The sequence below is a fragment of the Dendrobates tinctorius genome, unplaced genomic scaffold, assembly GCF_039654945.1.
Source record: "Dendrobates tinctorius isolate UK_male_01 unplaced genomic scaffold, ASM3965494v1 ptg000430l, whole genome shotgun sequence".
NCBI lineage: Eukaryota > Metazoa > Chordata > Amphibia > Anura > Dendrobatidae > Dendrobates > Dendrobates tinctorius.
The window spans coordinates 654,474-670,846 of NW_027362093.1; the positions used below are offsets into that span (position 1 = coordinate 654,474).

At 44.6% G+C, this 16,373-nt stretch overlaps 2 protein-coding genes across 2 annotated transcripts in view; one reads left to right on the forward strand and one right to left on the reverse strand.

Annotated features, from left to right (window-relative positions):
• The window catches only part of LOC141076827 (uncharacterized), a 67,099-nt gene that overhangs the window by 25,505 nt on the left and 25,221 nt on the right, over positions 1-16,373 (forward strand). The gene's annotated exons all lie outside the window — the stretch shown is intronic.
• Positions 1,024-3,934, reverse strand: LOC141076818 (uncharacterized). The gene has a single exon (XM_073564126.1). It carries the CDS (start codon positions 3,767-3,769, stop codon positions 2,039-2,041), a length of 1,731 nt encoding a protein of 576 aa, XP_073420227.1. The 5' UTR covers positions 3,770-3,934; the 3' UTR covers positions 1,024-2,038.

Sequence of the window (16,373 nt, forward strand, 5' to 3'; positions counted from 1 at the left end):
GCCGACACTGAGGGAATTTTTCAGACAATCTGACTATATTGTGAATACGGAAAAAAACATTTACATTAAGAGAAAAGGCAAAAGAACATCTGAGACACTGTGGACACCTTGGGTGGAGAGAAGATGACCCTGAACTTAGGTTACACCATGCATTATTTGCTGCTCTTGTATGTAATGGGGGGAGGGGAAAGGAATTTCTGAAACTAATGTCCATTGTTAATGCTGTTCTCATTGCGATTTTTGTTCTTTTGTTTTGTACCTTAAATTTGGTTAAATAAAAATTTATCTGATTTAAAAAAAACTATATGGGCCCACTCACCCTGACAGTGCATTTGTTTGGGGGCCTGGGCAGGTCAGCATCTCTGCCTCTTTGCTGTGGTTTTGGACATTTGCCGGAATTTTTATATCTACACGATTTACACAAATTATATTTTTTTGTGTTAACTCTATACTATTTAACATTAGAAGCTGTGTATTTTTGTAGTTATTTGTATGTATACATGATTGATTACCACTTCTGTCTGTAAAAACAATCCCCTTTAACCCCTTTGTGACATCGGGTGTAAATGTACACTGATGTCGGACTCCGTCCTTTTGATGTGGGCACCGGCGCTGAGCCTACATCTTTTCTCGCACATGATGGGCCAGAAATCCCGCACATCGGTGACCCTGTCACATGAGCGCGGGTCACCGATGAGTTGGCATGACAACCAGAAGTCTCCAGCCGACCTCTATGGTTGTCACTGCCGGATCCTATGAGCGCTGCCAAGTGGTTGGCGCTCATAGCAAGTGAGCAACTCTGCTACATACAGGTGATCTGATCATTGCCTGTATGTAGCAGAGCCGATCGGGTTATAGCAGCTTCTAGCCTCACATTGAGACTATTGAAGCATGCCTGTGAAGACATGGGGTGGTCAGCGGGTGCTGCGGTCCGCTGGCTGAAACCACATGAATCAGGGATCGTCCCACCGAGCACCGGCTCTCCCTTTAAAATGGGCATCACGCTACTCAGACAACACACAGTGAGGGTAAAACAGTGTGGCAATGCTTTACTGAACCACACAACAGGCAGATAACACAAAGAACAGTCCCAGCAACATACCCAACAGAGTGCACATTACAGAGTCTCACTCTTCCGCTGATTCACTCCCAGGGTCGCTACCCCACCTGTGGCACGCACAGAGAGGAGGTAACGACAAGTGTAGGAAGATGACAATCCATTCAGTCCATACAAGGTACAAGGCCAGTTGATCCGAGGATCACAACCTGGCTTCTCCAAATGTATCCATGGTTCAGCGATAGTCAATGGAGCAGATCTGTATTCTTCCAACCGAGGCTGAAGACCCCTAGGTTGTTTCCTGTAGAATGATAGATCCGTGTCCCTCGTGATGTAAAAACTATGAAGTATATAGTTTGAAGTCTGGGATCTGCCAATATGTGGCTAGTTTTCTGTTTCGGAAAACATGATACACGATTTTAATTTTTTTTTGTCCAGTCTCGCTTGAATATAGATCAATATTAAATAGTCACCTGATGACGCCTTTGGTGATCACAATGAAACACGTAGAAATAAGAGGCTTGGAGAGTGAGTGTGTATACATCACCTCACCCTATATACTGAAATGTGGGGTATATGTTTTTTTCTCTTAGTCACCTACTGACTAATATTCAGGGGGTGAATTATGGGTATAGTTTTACATTTGGAATTAATAAAATTTTGTTTTATCCCTTTGTCAGCAAACATGAGGAATGACAAGAGACAGCCCATTTAAAAAAATTCAAGTTTGGTTAAAACTATTCCAACATTATGAACATAAAAAAGGCTTCTCCCCTATGTGACGTTTCTGATGTTTATTAACAGCTGATTTCCAAGTAAAATATTTCCCACATTAAGAAAATAAAAAAGGCTTCTCCCCTGTGTGACTTCTCTGATGTCTAACAAGAAATGCTTTCCGGTTAAAATATTTCCCAGATTATGAACAGGAAAAAGGCTTCTCCCCTGTGTGTTATTTGGTGTGGAACAAGACTCCATTTCTGGTTAAAAATTGTTACACGTTCTGAACATGAAAAAGGTTTCTCCCCTTGGGTGAGTTCTCTGGTGCCTAACACACTCTGATTTAGTGCAAAAGCATTTCCCACATTCTGAACATGAAAAAGGCTTCTCCCCTGTGTGAATTTTCTGGTGTCTAACAAAATATGATTTATGTGCAAAACATTTCCCACATTCTGAACAGCAAAAAGGCTTCTCCCCTGTGTGAGTTTTATGGTGATTAACCAAATCTGATTTCTGGATAAAACATTTCCCACATTCTGAACAGGAAAAAGGCTTCTCCCCTGTGTGAGTGCTATGGTGGTAAACCAATTGTGATTTCCAGTTAAAACATTTCCCACATTCTGAACAGGAAAAAGGCTTCTCCCCTGTGTGAGTTCTCTGGTGTCTAACAAAAAGTGATTTATGTGCAAAACATTTCCCACATTCTGAACAGGAAAAAGGCTTCTCCCCTGTGTGAGTTCTATGGTGAGTAACAAGCAGTGATTTACGTGCAAAATATTTCCCACATTCTGAACAGGAAAAACGCTTCCCCCCTATGTGAGTTCTATGGTGATTAACCAAATCTGATTTCTGGTTAAAACATTTCCCACATTCTGAACATGAAAAAGGCTTCTCCCCTGTGTGAGTTCTCTGGTGTTTAACAAAGTGTGATTTATGTGCATAACATTTCCCACATTCTGAACAGCAAAAAGGCTTCTCTCCTGTGTGAGTTCTCTGGTGAGTAACAAAATTTGATTTCTGTATAAAACATTTCCCACATTCTGAACAGGAAAAAGGCTTCTCCCCTGTGTGAGTTCTATGGTGATTAACCAAATCTGATTTCTGGTTAAAACATTTCCCACATTCTGAACAGGAAAAACGCTTCACCCCTGTGTGAGTTCTATGGTGACTATCCAAATCTGATTTCTGGTTAAAACATTTCCCACATTCTGAACATGAAAAAGGCTTCTCCACTGTGTGAATTTTCTGGTGTCTAACAAAATGTGATTTATGTGCAAAACATTTCCCACATTCTGAACAGCAAAAAGGCTTCTCCCCTGTGTGAGTTTTATGGTGATTAACCAAAACAGATTTCAGGTTAAAACATTTCCCACATTCTGAACAGGAAAAAGGCTTCTCCCCTGTGTGAGTTCTATGGTGATAAACCAATTGTGATTTCCTGTTAAAACATTTCCCACATTCTGAACAGGAAAAAGGCTTCTCCCCTGTGTGAATTCTCTGGTGTCTAACAAAATGTGATTTATGTGCAAAACATTTCCCACATTCTGAACAGCAAAAAGGCTTCTCCCCTGTGTGAGTTTTATGGTGATTAACCAAATCTGATTTCTGGTTAAAACATTTCCCACATTCTGAACAGGAAAAACGCTTCTCCCCTGTGTGAGTTCTATGGTGATTAACCAAATCTGATTTCTGGTTAAAACATTTCCCACATTCTGAACAGGAAAAAGGCTTCTGCCCTGTGTGAGTTCTATGGTGATTAACCAAATTTGATTTCTGGTTAAAACATTTCCCACATTCTGAACAGGAAAAAGGCTTCTCCCCTGTGTGAGTTCTCTGGTGAGTAACAAAATGCGATTTCCATGTAAAACATTTCCCACATTCTGAACATGAGAATGACTTCTTTGCTTTAGGAACAGTTTGTTTTTTAATGCCTCTTTTGTGACTTTGATTTTCCATAGTAGTCAGTAATGAATCAGAAGATGGGACCTGTTTCATAGGATCAGATGACAGATCTTTGCTGTGAATAGATGATGATATATCAGGAGTAATGGCATTCACTTCAGTTGTATCTTGTAGGATCTCAAGATTATCAGATTTAAAAATTGAAGATGTCAGCTGTCCCTCTGATCTCCTGGTACAGTCATCTGCTAAGATAAAAAACAATTATTTATTTATGAAATATCCTTGAGTTTTATATTTTTGAACATTTCTACTTAGCTTGCCATTTTTATGGACAGTTTATGTAAAGAACTTTAATTATTTGCCAAGACAATGACAATTCACAGTCTAATAGAAAACCTTGTTGGATGAGCCAGTAGTGTGCGGTGTTCAACTGTTGGTTCATTCTGCCTCCCAAATATCAAATAAAAAGAAACCAATCAATGTTATGTAGGTGAAAATAATACCAATTCTCATCTCACAAAAAAACAAGTCCCCACTCAGGTCCATCATCTGTCAATGGAAAAACAGAGGTTCCCGCACTATTAGTGGCTCAAAGGCTGTTGAAAAGCAACAAGGTTTCTATAAACCAATCCAGCAAAATCCGCTCTCACTTCGGAGTCTTGCAGTGTGCGCAAACAACATTTAGGATCCCTGTATTTAGCAATATTATAGTGAGAGGAACCCACTTAATTTGTGGTGTGTGTCTCCTGGAGCACAATCTGGGCACTATGTGTTGGGTAATAAAATGGCAAATGTGTAATTTTCACTCTCCAACATCCACTACGTGTTAATTTCCAGAAAGTTGCTGTGGAGTCAAAATATTCACTCCTCCTAGACATGTGGTCAAAATTGTTGGTGCCCCTCGTTTACTGACAGATAAACCCACAATGGTCACAGAAATAACTTGAATCCTACAAAAGTAATAATAAATCAAAAATCTATGAAAATTAACAAATGAAAGTCTGACATTGCTTTTCAGCCATGCTTCCACAGAATTTAAAAAAGTAAAACTCATGAAATAGGCCTGGACAGAAATGATGGCACCCTTAACTAAAATATTTTGTTGCACAACCTTTTGAGGCAATCATGGCAATCAAACGATTTCTGTAACTGTCAATGAGACTTCTGCTCCTCTCGACATGTATTTTGTCCCACTCTTCAAGAGCAACTGCCCCAGTTGTCTCGTGTTTGTAGGTTGCCTTTTACAGACGGCATGTTTCAGCTCTTTTCAAAGATGCTCATTAGGATTTAGGTCAGGGCTCATAAATGGCCACTTCAGAATAGTCCAATATTTTCCTCTTAGCCATTCTTGCGTGTTTTTAGCCCTGTATTGTGTGTCATTATCCTGCTGCAAGATCCATGATCTGCGACTGAGATCAAGCTTTCTGACATTGGGCAGCACATTTCTCTCTAGAATCCCTTGATAGTCTTGAGATTTCATTGTACCCTGCACAGATTCTAGACACCCTGTGCCAGATAGAGCAAAGCAGCCCCAGAACGTAACAGAGCCTCCTCCATGTTTCACAGCAGGGACAGTGTTCTTTTTGTGATATGCTTCATTTTTCCATCTGAGAACATAGAGCTGATGTGCCTTGCCAGAAAGTTCCATTTTTATCTCATCTGTCTATAGGAAATTCTCCCAGAAGATTTGTAGCTTGTCAACATGTAGTTTGGCAAATTCCAGTCTGTTTTTTTATGATTTTTTTTTCAACAATGGTGTCCTCCTTGGTCATCTCCCATGAAGACGACTTTGGCTCATACGACAGATGGTGGGATCTGACACTGATGTTCCTTCAGCTTGAAGTTCACCTTTAATCTGTTTAGAAATTTTTCTGGGCTCTGTTACCATTCGTATTATCTGTCTCTTTGGTTTGTCATCAATTTTCCTCATATGGTCATGTCCATGGAGGGTGGCTACAGTCCAATGGATATTAAATTTCTGAATAATATGTGCAACTTTAGTCACAGGAACATGAAGCTGCTTGGAGATGGTCTTATAACTTTTACCTGTAACATGTTTGTGTATAATTTTCTTTCTAATCTTCTGAGACAACTCTTTCCTTCGCTTCCTCTGGTCCATGTTGAGTGTGATACGCACCATGTCACCACACAGCACAGGGAGTATCTGTAGCCTCTATACAGGCCACTCACGGATTCCAGGATTGTAGACACCTGTGATGCAAATTAGTGGACACACTGCGATTTACACATTCTGTAGAAGCATGGCTGAAAAGCAATGTCTATGTATGATCTGTTTTGAGTTCTCCTTCCCCTTTCCTTCCCTCTTTCCTCGTTCCTTCCCCCCCTCCCTGCCCTTCCTTCTCCGTCCCTCCCTACACTTTAAATTTAAAAACCCAATAAACTGTTGGAAAAGAAAAGCAATGTCTGACTTTCATTTGTTCATTTTCATAGATTTTTTATTTATTATTACTTTTGTCAGATTTAAGTTATTTCTGTGACCATTGTGGGTTTTTCTGTCATTAAACGAGGGGTACCAACAATTTTGACCCCGTGTGTAGAGATTATAACCTTCAGTGAATTAATTAATAACATGGAATCACTTTATGGGGATTTCTACTATTCTGGTTTTCTGTCATTTAGTTATATTAGGGCTTCTGCATATGGTGTGTCCAATCTCATCTGGGATCTGTTCCTGCTGTCCAGCTGGAGTAATCTGCTCCCTTCTTCAGCCAATTGGAAAGTACCACACCCTACTAAAGCGCAAAGCACATGGCCGGAATCTGCCAGATACAGCGCTGTTCTCCTCTGGTTCAGTCCTCTGTGCTCAGCTTCCGGCTTGTGTGTTTGTCTCCTGCTGTGACCGTGGCCCGTTTACTGACTACTCTTGTGTCTTCTGATTCTGTCCTTCTGGTTCTGACCCAGCTACCTGACTATTCTGCTTGCCATCTAACACCACAGAATAGCAGGTAACAACATGGTACAAGCCTAGGGGTCCCAGTGTAAGTCCAGATTCATGTAACAGCCTTAAAGGGCGATGAGCAAGGCAATCCTTGGGATATGGAAAGTAGAGAAGAAAGTGCCAAGCAGGTTCATGGTGGACATCTAACACCACAGAATAGCCATCTAACACCACAGAATAGCAGGTAACACCATGGTCCAAGCCAAGGGGTCCCTGTGTAAGTCCAGATTCCATGTGAGGGTGTTAAAGGGCGATGAGCAAGGCAATCCTTGGGATATGGAAAGCAGAGGAGATAGAGCCAAGCATGTTCATGGGGGACATCTTTTGAGCTGCCAGGTGACCACGAACAATGCTCCCAATACATTGTGTCTGCAAACTATTCCAGCTAGATCTGCATTCAAATAGCTAAATGGCGCTCCTTCCCTTCTGAACACTGCCATGTGCCCAGACAGTAGTGTACAACCGTATGTAGGGTATAGTGTGAAGCTGGAAAATAATTTGTAAGATCCATTTGTTTTCTATTATCCTTTGTGAATAATTTATCACCACATAAAGTGACACACGTCAGATATTAATAATGGGGCCTGATAAAGAACACAAATCTGGCTGCAGGAAGAGGTTAAATCAGAGGATTTTGGACACTACTGTAATCAAACACTGTGACTATAGACAATAACATCTACTGAAATGATCAAACTCCACAGTCTCCATCAGTAATAAATGAGCAGCTAGTGGTGAAACCTCTCTGGGGTAATTAGAGTATGGGGCTCGGTGACGTCACAATCTAAACTATCGTAAGCTCCAATATTTTCTGTCAGATGAGTTTCATGGAGAAATATTACACATTTATAGAGAACTGTGTATAATAGTGCAGAGCGGAGACGTCTTAAAGGGAACCTGTCAGCCGGATTGTGCTCAGTAACCTACAGACACTGTCAGGTCGGCGCCGTTATACTGATTACAATGATACCTGGTGATGAAATGCGTCTTGTGGTTGTTGTGTAATCTGTATTTGTAGTTTTCAGTTAATGAGATTCTCGTGCTCTGGGGCGGTGCTCTGGGGCGGGGCTGTGGGCGGGGCTTTATGTGGTGCTCTGATTACATATTCATCTGTATTGGCCTATGACAGGTCGCTGACCCCTCACTGACCTGCCCCCATTATTACATAATGCATATAATAGCATTGATATTATTGGTGATAATGCCCATAATATTGTGGCTATTGTGAGGCTAAGAAAAAAAATTACATCCAGCGAAATGTCACCGGCGATGGCGGCGCCTGCACAGTAGCATCTATAAGTAAGAGATAGAGGCTACTGGACAGGCGCCGCTGGTGACATTTTACTGGATGTAATTTTTTTTCTAAGCCTCACAATAGCCACAGTATTATAGGCATTATCTATATATATATATATATTTACCTTAAATTGTCTGTCATCCACTTCCGTCTGGATGTCCTCAAATCCCACAATCCACCGCGCCGCACCGGAAGTACGCCAACCGCCATATTGGAATACCAAAGTGATGGGTATTCCAATATGGCACCTGCTGGTGATACCAGGCCCTTCCACAGTACCACCAGTGGGATACCGCCGGGACCCTCCCGCCACCACCGGACCCGCCGCTGCCTGCACACCCACCTCTGTCACAGCCGGCAGGAAAGACCGCAGCTTGCGGCCTGTGCTGGAGATGGGGTGCGGGCGCCCTCTGGTGACGCCGCACCCCATCTCCTGCACAGGCCGCAAGCCACTGTCTTTCTTGCCAGCTGGCCGCTGCTAGAACCCCCCGCCGCTGCCTGCCCACCATGTACATACACACACACGTACTCACATACACACATATACACACATGTACTCACACACACAACTCCAGCACAGGCCACAAACCACCCTCTTTTCTGCTGGCTGTGACTGCACGGAGGTGGGTGCACAGGCAGCTGCGGGACACACACACACTTCCCTCTCGATGCGATAACATCGGGCACACCTCTAGTCAACAATAACATCAATGCTATTATATGCATTATGTAATAATGGGGGCAGGTCAGTGAGGGGTCAGCGACCTGTCATAAGCCAATACAGATGAATATGTAATCAGAGTATAACATAAAGCCCCGCCCACAACCCCACCCACAGCCCCGCCCCAGAGCACGAGAATCTCATTAACTGAAAACTACAAATACAGATTACACAACAGTAAACCAGAGTTGCCCTCATTTATGGTGGATCATTGGAGCTACTATGGATCCTGACCAGAAGATTAGAGAAAATAATATTGCTCCCCATTTCAGGAGAGATTGTGCAGTAATCTGAATTCCTTAGGATGGAAAACAATGTAATGTATGACGTGGAGTGAATCCATGAAACCAGGGCTGGAGCCAACACATCTCCTGCAGGCGGGAATAAATGTATATTACAGCCCTCAGCCACGCACAGCTTAGAGATCTATCATGGCACAGGTGGAATGTTTGTCCTGGAGATTATCACAATCCTCCTTGAAGTTAGTTGGTTTTAATACAAATTGAAAAGTCAGGATAAAGGGAAACTCTGCTGTTATTCTACAGAAATTCACACTTAGCCTAAATGTGCAGTGAGGTTATGTTCACACGTTGCGGAACTCCCGTGGAAGTTACCGCGAGAATTCCGGAATTCCATTCCGTGGGAAATTTAAATTCCCGCAATTTTCCGGCGGAAAAACTAGCGTTTTGCAAGCGTAATTAGCTTGCAGAATGCTAGCATTTTCCAAGCGATCTGTAGCATCGCTTGGAGAACTGATTGACAGGTTGGTCACACTTGTCTAACATAGTGTTTGACGAGTGTGACCAACGTTTTACTATTGAGGCTGCCTATGCGGCATCAATAGTAAAAGATCTAATGTTAAAAATAGTAAGTAAAAAAATTAATAAAAAATCAGGCCATATTCACCTTCCGGCGTCCCGCGCAGCATCCCCAGGCCTCCGCGATCCTCCGGCAGGTCCCGTTCCCAGTGATGCATTGCGGCAATGACCTTTGAGGTCGCGGTCTCGTGAGATCGCTACATGATCGCGACACGTGACGTCAGCAAAGGCATCGCAATGCATTACTGGGAACGGGAGCTGCCGCGTGTATCGCTGAGTCCTGGGGTCGCTGCGCGGGACGCCGGAAGGTGAATATAACCCGACGATTTTTTCATTTTAATTCTATTTTTTACAAGGATATGGTACCCAGAGCCTGGAGGACAGTCTCCTCTCCTCCGGACCGTGGGTAACATCTGCAAATGTTCTGCTTACTTTTCGCATGGTGGGCACAGCCACATGCGGAAAGTAAGCAGAACAATGCATTCCTATGTGGGAGGAATCGCCGCGATTCCGCAAATTAATGAGCATGCTGCGGATTTTACCGCGAAGCGATTCCGCCGCGGGAAAACCCGTAGCATTAGCACAGCATTGCAGAATCCTATAGGATTGCATGGGATGCTGTTTTTTCGTGGCAAAATCGCACGGTAAAAACCACCGCGAAAAAAACGCGATGTGTGAACGCAGCCTTACTGTTGTTAATCATAAAAGGAAAGATTGGCCAGAAAGACTGGACCTGGTCTTGTAGGGACCATGAGACATTCCGCAGCACAGAAGGGAGAGAAGATTCATCCGATAAGATCTCAGGGATCTAGGAAGCCAACAGCATCATTACCCTCCGCTTTCTCTTACAGACCCAGCATAAGATTTTTCTTCAAGTGATTTTCTATCTTGTCAGCACATTCTACGTACGCTGTCATTTGGCTTTATAGTTACAGATCTGGGCAGGTAACGGTCAGCGTCTCCTAATGTGAAGGAGAGAATGGCTAATTCCTGTCTCTTTGTCTTGAGAATAAACTTCAGTTGTGTGCAAGCCTTTACTGAGAAAAGAGAAGACATGTAAGGCCGGGATCACACTACTGTGTGTGATGCGAGAAACTCGCACGAGTCTCTCGCATCAACAGCCATGTATTTCTATGCAGCCGCAGCTCCAGTCCTGAGTACTGGCGGCAGCGCCGGATGTTGATGCGAGAGACTCATGCGTTTCTTGTATCACACGGTAGTTTGATTCCGGCCTAACTCTGTATTCGGTGTGACTCTTTAAGCGCGCACTCGGCCTATATTGGGTCAGGTACAAGTAATCATATAGATATCGCTTTAAGGGATCACCTTCACACTAATCCCAGGGGGTAGGAGGATCCTCCAGGTGGTAAGTTCTATAGAAAAGGGCTTTCAATGCCCAAAGTCATTTGAACTGTTTTGGGTGGAGGAGAATGCTGTGGTCTAGAGTCAAAATGGTAACATGGTAATACGGCTGGACTACACCACCGATAAAGCAGCCACAGCCGGTGACTGAGAATAATCTGTGACTTCTCTGCATTCAGTGGTTACTACTCACCTGGGTAGTCATATGTGGGAATCTCCTCTTTACACCACTCATCATCTCTCACATATGTCTCTGTAGTATTAATATGGGTCAGATCTTCACCCTGAAACAAATATTGTAAAAGTCACCGACAGATGGAGAAGTCCCATCTATGATCAGCTCTAATCCTGCCATCTCCACCGTTCTCATTACACAAGTATAAAACATATAATACTGGTGGATAAAACAAGACTGAGCACAAGACCTTCACAGCCGTCTACACATCATAGGGGAGATCTCCTGACACCTTCTCTCCATCTACCTGATGATCCTGAGGAGCACTGGGATCTTCTTGGTTACAGTCCTGTGGAAGAAGAGGACGGGGACATCTCTCTGGTGTTGTCCTCTTACTGGATAGATCTGGAGGAAACACATACAGGGACTGAATTCATTCTCTACATACAGATAATTATAGGCCGTGTGTATTTAGTCCTGTCTATTACCTGGTGATGTGAGGGACTGGGGAACCTCCATTATGACGTTCTTGTACAGATCTCTGTGTCCTTCTAAATACTCCCACTCCTCCATGGAGAAATAGACAGCGACATCCTGACACCTTATAGGAACCTGACACATACAATGATACCGTCATCCCCCGATCCCTTCATAGTGTTACTGTATAATGTCGGTCTGTCATTCCAAGGATGTCATTCTAAGGATAACATCTGAAATATGCCTGAAAATGACTCCCTGCTATAGATACTTCATTATTATTATTACTATGCTTCACTATTACTATCACTCTGACAATACTGTTAACGTATAATGTCCCAGCATTCCCAGCAGTGTCACCTCTCCAGTCAGCAGCTCCATCATCTTGTAAATGAGTTCTAGGATCTTCTGGTCATTGACGTCCTCATGGATCAGGGGGTGAGGTGGAGGTCCCGTGATTGGGCTCAGGGGTCTTCCCCATCCCTCAGACACAGGGTCCTGACAGCGATCACTAGAGGTCTTCTTCACCACTGTGTAATCCTGGTTATGGAGAGACACATTAATAAATCTCACTACAGACATTTCCAGAGTCCTCACCTCTCCAGTTCTGTCCATCTGTTATTCCCATAGATAAGAATGATGTAATGTGACGTCATCAGAATCTCTCACCTCTCCAGTGAGACGGAAGAGGATCTCTAGGGTGAGGTGTAACATCCTCTCCGCCATCTTGTCTCTGTCCATATCCATCCTTGATGGGTAAATCAGGAAAATTCTCTTTTGTAGAAGATCTTCACTGAGAGGATCCGATATTGTAGAGACCTGAATGAGAAGAAGATGAGCCGATGTAACATCATAAGAATCCTGTGTAATAATACAATGACAGCAGCAATCTGCAGTCGGAAGATATGACTCTGCCAAATATATATATACATTCACATATCTATCTATATATATAATTTCACCAAAGAAAGTAAGGACTGCAGCACTCACTGATCCATTTTGAAAGTCCGTAGTTTATTTGTAGCAAAAGTGTAAAACTTCATGGCCAGGGGGATGAAGAAAGGAGTGAGCAAACTCTGACGACGGCCTAACAGCGCTTCCACGGGTCAGCTATATATAATCGTCTAATTCTGTCTGTCTGTAACGGAAATCCCGCGTCGCTGTTTGGTCGCGCCTGGGGACATTACTGAAGGTGGAGGAAGATGGCACCCGCAGCAGTCCTCCACAGAAACTTCAGCGATGTGCCCTGCCTTAACTTGAGCAGAGGAGGGCGAAAACCCCCCGGTCAGCAAGGGGCAACACTAAGGCAGGACGCAGATGCTGTTCAGAAGGAAATCTCCACACCGCCCGAACACCGGGTAGCGGTGACGTCACCACAGAGTAAGAAGATGGCGCGTGCAGCAGGAAGAGACGGAACCTTCACCAGCGGTGTGCCCATGGATAACAAGGTCAGATGAGGGTCCAGCCCCCCAGGTCTGCAAGGGGCAATCTCAAAGTCGATCCCAGAAGCCTTTCCAAAGCAATTTTCTACACCACCCGTTAAATATATATTTGGCAGAGTCATATATCCCGACTCTGCAGATTGCATGCTGTCGTAGTAGGCCCAGACCAGATGGTATGGAGATGAATGAGGGAGACCAAAGTTCAAAAATAGACTTTCCTTCACTTAACAAGAACTTGATGAGAAGTATACACATCAGATGGCAGGTGCAACACTTTACGAATGCTTCTTCTGCATTATGCAGTCAGGAACTTTCCGGTTCCATGCGGCGGTACATAACCTTTACTATAAGCCACAATAGTGCAGCAAACCTGAGCTAATGACCTCTTCCTGCTCTGTGTCTCCGCTATGCTCCCTGCCTGGAATCCGAATTCTTACTGCCATTATATCTTTGCTTTCCTTCAGAACGTACTATCCGATGTCTCCCTCCTGGCACACAACACCATATCAATTCAGGAGGACGGCAATCAGATAGACCAAAGGCCTGGATTTCTCACTTTCTGACTCATCACAAGGAAATTGTTCTCCTGTGTGGCCATGTAGCTCAGTATGAGGTCTCCCACACAGTATGACGGCCCCACAGCACCTCACACAGTATTATGGCGAGAGATGAGCGAATATTTCAATGTTCGATTCACGATCTCTGAATTTGCAATATTTGCTGATTTAATCGCAGAATATAGCCAAACATGCACAACACAAAAGCCGGTGTTTCCCAAGCTGTGTGGCAGTGTGGTAAACACCGGTGTAGCCCTTCTGATAGGCGGTAAAATCATCCCTGCCGGTCACAGAGCCGCGGTTCCCACGCTGTCAGAACACAGCATGACTGCTCAGTTGTGATCGGAGGTAAAAAGTTTACCTCCGGTCACTGGTGTCAGCTGTAATCCTGCCATCTCCACCGTTCTCATTACACAAGTATAAAACATATAATACTGGGGGATAAAACAAGACTGAGCACAAGACCTTCACAGCCGTCTACACATCATAGGGGAGATCTCCTGACACCTTCTCTACATCTACCTGATGATCCTGAGGAACATTGGGATCTTCTTGGTTACAGTCCTGTGGAAGAAGAGGACGGGGACATCTCTCTGGTGTTGTCCTCTTACTGGATAGATCTGGAGGAAACACATACAGGGACTGAATTCATTCTCTACATACAGATAATTATAGGCCGTGTGTATTTAGTCCTGTCTATTACCTGGAGATGTGAGGGGCTGGGGAACCTCCATTATGACGTTCTTGTACAGATCTCTGTGTCCTTCTAAATACTCCCACTCCTCCATGGAGAAATAGACAGCGACATCCTGACACCTTATAGGAACCTGACACATACAATGATACCGTCATCCCCCGATCTCTTCATAGTGTTACTGTATAATGTCGGTCTGTCATTCCAAGGATGTCGTTCTAAGGATAACATCTGAAATATGCCTGAAAATGACTCCCTGCTATAGATGCTTCATTATTATTATTACTATGCTTCACTATTACTATCACTCTGACAATCGATCTGCTTCATCCACAGGTATGTGTTCTGGCTGCAAAACCATCATCACCCATCTTTCCTGAACCCCAATCACCCCTGTATCTGTCTGCTATCACTGGTATGTGTTATGGCTGCAATACTATCTCCCTTTGCATTTCCTCTTGTGACTTCTAATTAATCATCTCCTGTGTCTGCATCCAGTCCCCCTACTGCTCCTCACTTTCTGATCACACCTGGGCCCTTTCAGGTGCTGTTAAGTTAGTATAAATTCAGACTAAAGCTCCCGTCACACATAGCGACGCACCAGCGATCCCGACAACGATATGACCTTGTCAGGATCGCTGGTGTGTTGCTATATGATCGCTGGTGAGCTGCCAAACAGGCAGATCTCATCAGCTATCAGGACCAGCGACACGGGGGTAACAAGCATGCGCGTCGCTTAGTTACCCGCTGTGTACCATGGAAACCAGCGTGCTGGCGCTGGGAGCTGGTATCCAAGGTACACAGCGGGTAACTAAGCGACACGCGCGCTTGTTACCAGCGGTTTACCTTGGATACCAGCTCCAGCTCGCTGATCGATCGTCTCCCGCTGCCACACGCAGTGATGCGTGCTGGCCAGCGGGAGACCAACGATCAAAAAAAATGTCCAGGGCATTCGAGCACGATCAGCGATACCCGGCGGGGGGGCGGTCGCTGATACGTCACACACAGCGAGATCGCTGATGAGATCGCTGTTGCGTCACAAAACTTGTGACACAGCAGCGACCTCGCTAGCGATCTCGCTGTGTGTGACGGGGGCTTAAGAGGTCAGCCTGACCTCGGTCTGTTATTCCAAGGATGTCTTCTAAGGATAACATCTGAAATGAGCCTGAAGTGACCAGAAGGTACGACTAACCGCTGCGTTTACATGTTCTAAATTTCTTTTGCCTTCTAAATTACTCTCACCATGCTGACATACGCACAAACAGTTTTGGCTCCACTACTCCTCACTCTCTTTCGCTATCCGCAAACCCCAGCACCCGCTAACCAAATAATAATCTCTTCTTCCCTCTTGCCTCCCCACCTGACCTCCTCTGCTGACCTGCTCCTCGATCTCAGAGCTCTCCTAATAAAATACAAAACAAGCCACCCACCCTCCTTCTCCCACATGCTCTCCCTCTTTCTGCTTCTCCTCACTGCTGGCGACATATCTCCCAACCCTGGACCCCAACAGCCCATACCTCCAATTATTACCCCTTTCTATCGTTCCCAAATCAACACAAACACCAGAAATCTTTCCCACCTCAAATCCGTGCCCTTGACACCCACCACCCTGCTCCCACTCTCTGGATCACTCTGGAATGCCCGCTCCGTCTGCAATAAACTCCATGTGATTCACGACCTCTTTACCTCTCATAATTTTTCCTTACTTGACCTCACCGAAGAATGGCTGACACCCTCTGACACAGCCTCCTCTGCTGCGCTGTGTTACGGCGGCTTCCACTTCACCCACACTCCTCGCCCTGGCAACAGACATGCGGGAGGAGTGGGCCTTCTCCTTTTTCCAACTGCACCTCCAACCCAATCCCACCTCTACCCTCCCTTATCGTCCCCTCTTTTGAAGTCCACTCTCCCTCCAACCTCCAAGTGGCCGTCATATACCGACCTCCAGGCCCGACCACTGCCTTCATTAACCAATTCTCCACCTGGCTCCTTCACTTTCTCTCTGCTGACATTTCCACCATCATCATGGGTGACTTCAACATCCCCAATGACACCCACCATTCAGCAGCCTCCAAACTCCTGTCCCTTACTTCATCTTTTGGACTTACTCAGTGGTCCTCCTCAGCCACCCACACAGACGGACATACATACATTAGACCTGGTGTTCACCCGCCTCTGCTCTTTCTAACTTCACC